The sequence below is a fragment of the Dipodomys ordii genome, unplaced genomic scaffold (assembly GCF_000151885.1).
Source record: "Dipodomys ordii isolate 6190 unplaced genomic scaffold, Dord_2.0 Scaffold209, whole genome shotgun sequence".
NCBI classification, from domain to species: Eukaryota; Metazoa; Chordata; class Mammalia; order Rodentia; family Heteromyidae; genus Dipodomys; species Dipodomys ordii.
Genome location: NW_012267425.1, coordinates 920255 through 930276, shown reverse-complemented (window position 1 = coordinate 930276; position 10022 = coordinate 920255). Strand labels below are relative to the sequence as shown.

Sequence of the window (10022 nt, the reverse complement as noted above, 5' to 3'; positions counted from 1 at the left end):
GATATGAGCCTGAGCCTTCTCCTCCCTCCCCTCTAAGGCATATTTCTCCCCTCCCCTGTATCAGGTAGGGCTTTTCTGAAGGAAAAAGGATAACACCTTCACCTTAAGCAGACAGAAAGCCCAGGCTTGAGTGTGGGACTCTGAGGAACTGGCCCTGCCCAGCACAACCGGGTCCACCGGTAGAGCTTGACCCCGCCTCCCTTTTCATTAGATTACGCGCCTGGAGACACGTACAGCCAACCAGTGAAAAGGAGTGGCCTTGAGTGCTAAGCTCTTGGTTCAATCACCGATGATTCACGAGGAAGGTCTGATCTGGAACCAATGATCAGGTTGGGCGGAGCTCTGGCGGAGACGATGGTCATGTGATGTGGGATAGCTGCCTTCCCGGGCAGTGAAGGCAAAGGCTGTGATGGCGGCGACTGTGTTGACTTGGGTACAGACCGGGACGCAGTGGGCCCTGGCGATCTGGCGAATGCCGTGGCTACCGCTTTTGCTGATGTTGGCGGCGGCGGCTGCGGAGCAGCAAGTACCGCTGGTGTTGTGGTCCAGTGATCGGTGAGCAGGCCGGGTTGGGCCCGGCCGGGCTGGGCTGGGGAGGGCTGTGCTGCGCGCAGCGGCAGCTGAATCTCCTGACTCCGTGGGTGTCCTCGGCGAGAGGCTACGAGGCCCCAATGAGGGCTGACTCTTGCTCGGGGGGCGCGCTCCACAAGTGCAACGATCAGAACCCCATGTCGTGCTCATCCCATGGGCTTTGGATCTCAAGCCATGAGTCCCCGCATGACAGTACCTCTTGTGTCTCCTGTCAGGGACTTGTGGGCTCCAGCAGCCGACACGCACGAGGGACACATCACCAGCGACATGCAGCTTTCTACCTACCTAGATCCCGCCCTGGAACTGGGTCCCCGGAATGTGCTTCTCTTCCTGCAGGACAAGGTGTGCCCCTTCTTCCCTTACCTGCTCTGTCCAGGCAGACCCCCTCCCTCCGGCCCCTTCTGCAACACCCATTCCCCAAGGAAAGCTCCAGTGGTCTGTCCCGACTTAGGGACATGTGGCTGGATTCTTGGGAAGGCCTCTGGGAGAAGCTTCAGTTGAAATGGTGAGAGCCATGGAAATGGCACCAACTTAATGGGAGAAAACAAGGGATCACCAAGCACTTTAGAATGATAGGGATTATCATAGCTGTTTACAGAAGAAAAGATGTGTATGAGGGTAAGTGACTTGCCCAAGGTCACACAGCTAAACATTTGGCAGAATTGTAATTCTAATTATAATGATCATTAAAGGAGTTCTTGGGAAAGGGCCCCTCATGTAGAGCTTCATATGCCCTGTGCTGAACGGATGTCATTATCTTGGTTCCCTGCTTGGATTTGCTGACGTTCCAGAGCTTAGAGACCGCACATTGGTTCCACCTTGACAAATATGCTGTTTTTCCTCTACTCCAGGTCTCTGTCCCCCAAAACAGACGTGTAGATCACAGGGAGATTCTAGGGCAGCGCCAGAATTTGGTTGGGAGACTGTCAAGTCTCTACTTGTCCCTTCCTCATTAGTGGCCTACCTGGCTCATTCTCCTTGTGCCTTTAACTCTGTTAGTGTGTCAGATGGTAGATGAGGCTGCTCACGCTTGCTGGAGTCCTTCGGAGAGGTGGCATATAATGTCAGAATGGAACTCATTCCTAGTGTTACCACTTTTCAGCCTTTGGACACATAACCTTCATAAATGATAGTTTCTGCAACTGTAAAATGAACGCCACCTGCACCAGAGGACTGTGGGAAATAATCTGCATGAAACTTTGAGCTCAGGTTCCTTACTTTTAGGAGACACTTCTGTTGATTCATTGGTGAAAGATGGAGTGCCTAGCATGTATTAGATATTGTTAAGTGGTGGGACTGTTGGAGTGAGCAGAATAAACTAAGACCCTAGCCTAGGAAGATGGCCTCACGAGGGCACATTGACAAATGCTATCTGTCCATTTTATTTAGGAGCCAGTAGTTCAGTGTAGCAAAGGAAGCAGGCTAAGAGGGCAGAGGGACTGGGGACAGTGGTCTGGATAATAGTGATGGGAGATGGTATCTTGATGAGGGGAGAGAGGGAGGGAGCCATGTGGTTTTGGGAGAAGCACATTTCTGGTGGGGAAGCTTTAGGTGCAAAGACCATGGGCAAAGAATGCCTTCGGTGAGTTCAAGGAATGCTGCTGTGACTGGGGCCGAGGGAGTGAGACAAAGGGGCCAGAGATGGGCTGCTAGGTCTCTAGGCAATGAGAGGGCTGTGTCGTACATGTGGGAAGGGGGAAGGTCAGGTGCAGTGTTAAATATGGCAGAAAGCCTTGGGTAATGTAGAGCAGGGAGCTATGGCCTGATGGACACACCACAGGCCAGCAAACAGCCAGCATTCCTGCCCAGAAAGGAGGGGAGGCTGGGCTAGTGTGTGTACCAAACAATGAGGTTAGGGAAGCTGATTAAGATAAACTCTGGACCATACTGGAAGAAGCCAGAGAAAGGGAGGGAGGTGGAGGTTGGGGTAAAGGGTAAACACTAAAGGACACAGGTAGATTGTAAGGGAAAGGGCTGGGCTGGGGTTACTGTGTTCCTGAGAGCCCAGGTGACTTAAGTACTTCCTCCCACCAGAAAATGGTGGGGCAGGGGCTTCCTATCTTATAAGGATCCTGTCCAGACTGGACTCAGCTGCTTCTCCTTTGCTCTGACTTCTACTTGAATGCTCTTCCCTTCCCCCAGCTTCCCTCTTCCCTCCCCAGTTCCTCTTGTCCGCTGACTACTACTCCTGAGCTTACCACAAGACAGCTGCCCATGAGCCTCTCAACCTCATGATTGCCTTCTGTGTTGTTGCCCTTCCCTAGAGTGCTGGAGGACAGCCTTCTGTCCTACCCCCATTCCCAGGCCCCACCTGACAGGCTATAAATGATTTTGTTCCCCTAAGAATGCACGGGGCCCCCCTGCTTTGCCTCCTTTTCCTTGGCCAATCTTCTGAGATGTCTCTTCTGCTTCCATACTAGCTAAGCATTGAGGATTTCACAGCATATGGTGGTGTGTTTGGAAATAAACAGGACAGCGCCTTTTCTAACCTGGAGGTAAGAGTTGTCTCCCAGCCCTAGGCCATGGGGAGTGCCATCCCGTGTCCACTCTCCTAGCACAATAAGAACTGTAGTCTTCAGAGCTACATACGGGATGGTAAGGTGTGCTATACCTGCAATCTCAGCTACCTGAGAGGCAGAGGCTGGAGGATCAAGAGTTCACACCAGTCTAGGCTAAGGTAGTGAGACCCTATCTCAAAAACAAGCAAACAGGGCTGGGAAGGTGGCTCAGTGGTAGAGCGCTTGCCTCGCATGCATGAGGCTCTGGGTTTGATTCCCCAGCACCACATAAGCAAAAAGAAAAAAAGCCGGAAGTGGCGCTGTGGCTCAAGTCGTAGAGCGCTAGCCTTGAGCTGAAGAGCTAAGTACAGCACCCAGGCTGAGTTCAGGCCCCACGACTGGACCCAAAACAAAACAAAAAATATGTGGCCGCTGGTAATCCTAACTACTTCGGAGGCCAAAAATCTAAGGATTGTGGTTCAAAGCCAGCTGGGGTAGGAAAGCTGTGATACTCTTATCGCCAAATAGTCACAGAAAAATCTGGAACTGGAGCTGTGGTTCAAGTGGTAGAGTGCTAGCCTTGAGCAAAAGGAGCTCAGTGACAGCATCCAAGCTGAGTTCAAGGCCCAGGTCCAACAGAAAAAACAAATTTAGGTGCTGGTGGCTCATGCTTGTAATCCTAGCTGCTCAGGAAGCTGAGATCTGAGGATCTGGGTCTTATCTCCAATTAACTACCCTAAAAAACTGGAAGTAGAGCTGTGGCTCAAGTGGTAGAGTGCTAGCCTTCAGCACAAAAAGCTCAGGGACAGCGCCAAGGCCCAAAGTTCAAGCCCCAGGACCAGCATAAAAAAAATAAAAATTAAAAAAAAATTAAATTAAAAATAAAACAGGGTGGGAATATGGCTTAGTGGTTAAAGTACTTGCCTAGCATGCAGTAAGCCCTGGGTTTGATTCCTCAGTACCACATAAACAGAAAAAGCAGGAAGTGGTGCTGTGGCTCAAGTGGTAGAGCACTAGCCTATGCAAAAAAAGCTCAGGGACAGTGCCCAGGCTCTGAGGTCAAGCCCCAGGACTGGCAAAACAAAAATGAAAACAAAAAACACCACCACCAACAGAGAACCAAAAGGGTTATGGCTATAACTCAGTTGGCAGACTGCTTTCTTGGCATATTTGATGAGTCTGGTTCAATCCCAGTACTGGGAAGAAAACAGAGGTGCTGATTTTGAACGCAGAAGGGCCTGGGATATAAGCGTCAGGAACTCTGGGGAAGGGGTACACACACGTTCTGCCTCTGTAAGACCCCTGTGTGGATGTGGCTTGCCAGGGAGGTTTGGGGGATTAGCAGGTGCCCACTGTTTCCTGCTTCACTCTTCTGCCTCTCCCCTATCCCCAGAATGCCTTGGACCTCGCCCCTTCCTCATTGGTACTTCCTGCTGTCGACTGGTATGCAGTTAGCACTCTGACCACCTACCTGCAGGAGAAGCTTGGGGCTAGTCCCCTGCATGTGGACCTGGCCACCCTTCGGGAGCTGAAACTCAATGCCAGCCTCCCTGCCCTGCTGCTCATCCACTTACCCTATACAGCCAGGTATGGCCTGGGTGCCCACTTCCAGCCTCCAACCTTGGGATGCACAGAGGGGCTCGGGGCTTTGGTGGTATAGTTCATCCAAAGATGGTCATCTTCCCTCATGTACCACCTTAAAATCCTTCCAGAAGATTCCACGTATGCCCAGAAGAGGCAGGAAGGACCTCCTACCACGTAGTAAGCTAGAAGTAGGTGCTCAGCACTGACCTAGACCTATTGTACCTCTGGGGACAGAGCAGACATGGCCCCATTTTGGGGGATCCTCCCTGCTGGCTAGTACCTGTTCAAAGAGCAAGTGCCAACCTGATGCCAAGGGCTCATGGGTAATCTTACTTACTCAGGAGACTGATATCTGAGGACTGCAGTTTAAAACCAGCCCGGGTAGGGAAGCCTATGAACTCTTTATCTCCAATAAACTCCTAAAAAAGCCAGAAGTAAGCTGGGCACTGGTGGCTCACACATGGAATCCTAGCTACTCAGGAGTTTGAGATCTGAGGATTGTGGTTTAACTCCAGTCTATCAGGCTTTTTTTTTTGGGTGGGGGTCGGGGGTCGGTCATGGGGCTTTAACTCAGGACCTGAGTGCTGTCCCTGAACTTTTTTTTTTTTGGTTGGTCATGGGGCTTGAACTCTGGGCCTGGGCGCTGTCCCTGAGCTCTTCAGCTCAAGGTGAGTGCTCTACCACTTGAGCCACAGCGCCACTTCCGGTTTTCTGGTGGTTAATTGGATGTAAGAGTTTCAGGACTTTCCCGCCTGGGCTGGCTTTGAACCGCTATCCTCAGATCTCAGCCTCTTGAGTAGCTAAGATTATAGGCATGAGCCACTGACGCCTTGACCTCGAGACTGTTATTTCCAGTAAACTATTCAGAACAAGCTAGAAGTGGTGCTGTGGCTCAAGTGGTATAAAGTGCTAGCCTTGAGCATAGAGGTTCTGGAGTTCAGTCCCTGAGTTCAAGCCCCAAGACTGTCAAAAAAAAAGTCAGAAGTGGAGGTGTGGCTCAAGTGATAAAGCACTAGCCTTGGGCAAAAAAGAAGCTCAGGGACAGTGCCTCAGTTCTGAGTTCAAGCCTCAGGACCAGCACAAAAAACAGCAAGTGACAAGACACTTGAACTTGACTGCAAAGCCAGAGGAGAGGAGAAATTGGAGTATAGTGGGTTGCTGGCAAGGAGGAGCAGCTGCAGGGGCTGTGGGGAGGGTAGTGGGCTTCAGAGAGCTCTTCTAAGTCAGCTGTTTGCACTTGAGGGCCGAGTCACCTACTAGGATCTCAAGCTGTGTCTCCTTCATAGCTCCGGTCTGATGGCGCCCAGGGAAGTTCTCACAGGCAATGGTGAGTGGGGCCAGGGAGGATTCATGTCCTCATTTTGCCCATACACCTGGATCAGAGAGCTGCCCCACAGCTCCTTAGCCTTCCCTCACTGTCTCTCAGGGACTGCTGAACAGGATCATGACTGTTCCCTGGCCATGTCCTGCTGGAGCCAGATCCACCTGGCAGAGGTGTATAAGCTAGGGGCCAGGGATCCAGTCTCTGCTCAGGCCAGGTGAATCCGGAGTTTTGGACTTAAAATGAGTAACATTGAGAAAAACAAAAGGATTGTTTTTGCTATGAAGGGCAGTCCTCCATGGACATGCAGTTCTATATGTATACATACAACGTGTGTGTGTGTGTGTGTGCGTGCGTGTGTACGTGTGTACACACATTACTTTTAACATCATGCAGAAGGTCTCTAAGGCGTGTGGTAGGAAGTGTTGCTTTATGCGGGCTGCTCAGTGACCTGGTTCTCTGCTCTTATCACCCTTCAGATGAGGTCATTGGGCAGGTGCTGAGCACACTCAAATCTGAAGATGTCCCGTACACAGCAGCTCTCACAGCTGTCCACCCTTCCAGGGTATGTGGCCTTCCAGCAGAGTTCAGGGGAATATAGGGCAGGAAGATGACTCTGGTGGGATGACCCTGGGGAGGACTAGGAAGTGTTAAATCCTGTTTTCTCTATCCCGAGGGCAGCCCTCCATCTTGTTTTGTGATTGGGCAGCATTCTTACATGTTCAGTCCAAGTGATCTTGAGTTTGAGGTGGAGGGAATATGATCAGTACTAGGGAACAATGTGGGCAAGCTGGAGGAAAAGCTTCCTCTGACAAGGTGGGACTTTGAGCTAGTGGACAGGCTTCTCATTGGAGAGGGGAAGGAGGGTATGCCGGTGGGTTAAGTCTTAGTCCTAGGGCTGTTAAAAGAAGGCCTGCTGGGTGTTTCTGCAGGTGACCCGTGATGTAGCCATGGTGGCTGCTGGGTTAGGCCGCCAGCTGCTTCAAACACAGACAGCAGCACCAACTGTGATCCATCCTCCTGTGGTTTATAATCGCACTGTGCCACGGATTCTGTTCTGGGCCCAGAACTTCTCTGTGGCATACAGTGGCCAACTGGAGGACCTGACCCACCTCACCTTTGGGGTGCAGGACCTCAACCTGACTGGCTCCTTCTGGAATGATTCCATGGCTTGGTAAGAGTTTTAGGGGGTCAGTGGGGCAAACTCACTGGTAACACTGGGGAGGGAGGGGGTGGGAATGGGTCAAGCGTGGCTCCTAGAGCTGTTGAGAGGCGGCCGGTGGGTGTTTCTGGGGGGACTATGCTGCCACGTGGCCTTCTGCCACTGGGTAGATCCGGGTCAGGGCAGGTGTGTGGGTGGGGGGTAAGCATGAGGTCAGCTGTGAAGGGTAGGTGGCATTGAGGTGTGCACTGATGGGCTGCTAAAGGGGGAGCTCTCACAGTTCTGCTTTCCTGTGCTCTGTAACCCTTGGTTGGAATCTGAGCTATCAACAGCACAGGACCACCCAGGAACCTGGCCCTTGCCCATTGAGTACCAGCTCTGAGTCTGCATCATGGGTGAATACTAGACCAGCTGCCAGAGCCAGCTCCTATATACTCCATTTTCCATCACCCCCAAAGCCCAAAGCAGGCAGCTCAGCAACCCCAAGAGGTTGCTAAAAGAATGATGGGCAATAGAGTCAGAGAAACCAGAGGAAGGAGTCCTGGAGGTGCGGGACTTGGGTTATGGCTCCCAGCTCTGTTCCTGGCTTCGTTAGGATTGAGCCTCAGATTTCCCATCTGTCAGGTGAGGACACGGCCTGTAGATGGTTGTGAGGACCTAGGGCAGCTTAAGTAAGAGAAAACCTGCTGGGCGCCCATGGCTCACGCCTGTAATCCTAGCTGCTCAGGAAGCTGAGATATGAGGATCAGGGTTCAAAGCCAGCCTGGACAGGAAAGTCTGTGAGACTCTTATCTCCAATTAACCACCAGAAAACCAGAAGTAATGCTGTGGCTCAAGTGGTAGAACTCTAGCCTTGAGCTGAAGAGCTGAGGGGCAGCATCTAGGCCCAGAGCAGACAAAAAAAGAAAAAAAGAGAAAACCTGAGGGACTTACTCCTCTAACCTGCTCTGGAGGACCCTGGGAATGTGGCTCAGGTGGCGAAGCACCAGTCTAGCAAGCAGTACGTCCTGAATAGGAATCCAAGTACTGCCCAAAGTTCATGCATTATTTGTTTGACCTGGAGGCATGGTTCAAGTGGTTGAGCCCTTTCCTAGCAAGTACAAGGCTCCGAGTTTAATCCCCAGAACTACAACATAATGAAATGAAGTAAGCAAATCAATCACTCAAGCCCCTCCTAGAGCCTGACAGCACCCTTCTCCCTCATCCTACAGGCTTTCACTGACCTACGAACAGCTCTTCGGTACAGTGGTGACATTCAAGTGAGTCTTGGGGGTAGTTGTGCTGGTGGTGGGGCTGATGTGGTTCTGGTCTTCCCTGTTACCCCCCCTGACATCATTACTGCCCCTCCCTCAGGTTCATCCTGAGTAACCGATTCTACTCAGTATCTGCCCGACACTGGTTTACCATGGAGCGCCTCGAAATCCACAGCAATGGCTCTGTCGCTTCCTTCAACACTTCCCAGATCACAGGACCCAGCATCTACTCCTTCCATTGTGGGTATGTCAGCAGTGCTCGCAAGAGTGGCAACCTCCTCGTGGCGGCCACGGAGCCCTCTCTCTGGCATATTACTCTTCAGGACTTCCAGGTATGGAACAGGAAGGGAAGGAGGGAAGGAGGGTGGGCCTGGAATGTCAGCATGGCTTGGGCATGCAGTGGACAGTCCTGTATACTTCCTTTCTGGATATGTGGACTGTGCACTGACTACAGACTGCAGCCCTGGCTGGGCATCCTGTCTGACCTGTGTCCCTATGTTCCCGCAGATCCAGGCTTTCAATGTGACAGGTGAGCAATTCTCCTATGCCAGTGACTGCGCCGGCTTCTTCTCCCCTGGCATCTGGATGGGGCTGATTACCTCCCTCATCATGGTTTTCATCTTTACCTACGGCCTGCACATGATACTCAGCCTCAAGACCATGGATCGCTTTGATGACCATAAAGGCCCCGCCATCTCTTTAACCCAAATTGTGTGAGCTGTGGCACTGAGATGGTCACTTTCTCACCCTGTGGATCCCCTTTTCCTACGGATAGCATGAACCTCCTATTGCCCTCAGCCTGTCTTGCTCCCTCCTCCACCTGCTGAGGGCTTTTCCTGGGGCTGCCCCACCATCCCTATCAAGATGTATATATTCTGCATAGACCTGAAGACATCTCTCAGATTCAGAGTCCTAAAGTGTAAGGGATATTAGTGCTAGGGTCTCATTTCTTATTTATTCTGTCGGTCCACTATTGTAAGTGCATTGTAAGTGCTTTTTGTGTAGGTGTAGCGTATGCTCCCTTCAGAAACTTTCTGGGACTCTGCTGCAGCCAGAAGCCTGAGGTTGTGAGTTTGGGAGCGTGTGGAAATACTACTCAACTGTCTGCCTAGCTTGGCTAGCATCATAATTTTTATTTTTGTGATGTGATAAGCATAAACAGTACATCTGATTTCTTTCTGTGGCCTGAAAAAGGGACCTTCACGACAGGTGGGCTGAGTGTGCTCACTGGGTGTCTGTCATGTTCCCACTAGGAGTGCCTGGCAGGAGCTTGGGGTGCTCTTATTATTCCCTTCGTAATAAAAATAAGGTCAGATCACCATGTCCTGTCCTCTCGTTACTTATTTCATGCCCTTGGCTAAGGGGGGTGGTGCTGGGCCAAGCCCCCACGGGAGACCGCGAGGTTGGAAGGGTCTCTAGCGAGCTGGGACCTTCACCAGTCGTGGGAATGGAGGGCAAGTCAAGGCCGAGTCCATCCTTGTGCTTCGACATCTTGGGAGGAGCTCGCCCTGACAATGGCAGCTCTTACCTCGCGAGCCGGCGGCAGCGAGTCCCCCTCTGCGGCAGCGGCGCGCGTCCAGTCCACGGGGCCGCGCCGAATCTCCCAGGGGACG

At 51.8% G+C, this 10022-nt stretch overlaps 1 protein-coding gene across 1 annotated transcript; it reads left to right on the top strand.

The window, feature by feature from the left end:
- The first annotated feature begins 346 nt into the window (after window positions 1-346).
- Window positions 347-9730, top strand: Atp6ap1 (ATPase, H+ transporting, lysosomal accessory protein 1). Its single transcript, XM_013035377.1, has 10 exons — window positions 347-555; window positions 807-933; window positions 3012-3086; window positions 4483-4676; window positions 5960-6000; window positions 6474-6559; window positions 6927-7168; window positions 8368-8415; window positions 8510-8741; window positions 8917-9730. Exons 1-10 carry the CDS (start codon window positions 410-412, stop codon window positions 9124-9126), a joined length of 1401 nt encoding a protein of 466 aa, XP_012890831.1. The 5' UTR covers window positions 347-409; the 3' UTR covers window positions 9127-9730.
- Window positions 9731-10022: the final 292 nt, after the last annotated feature.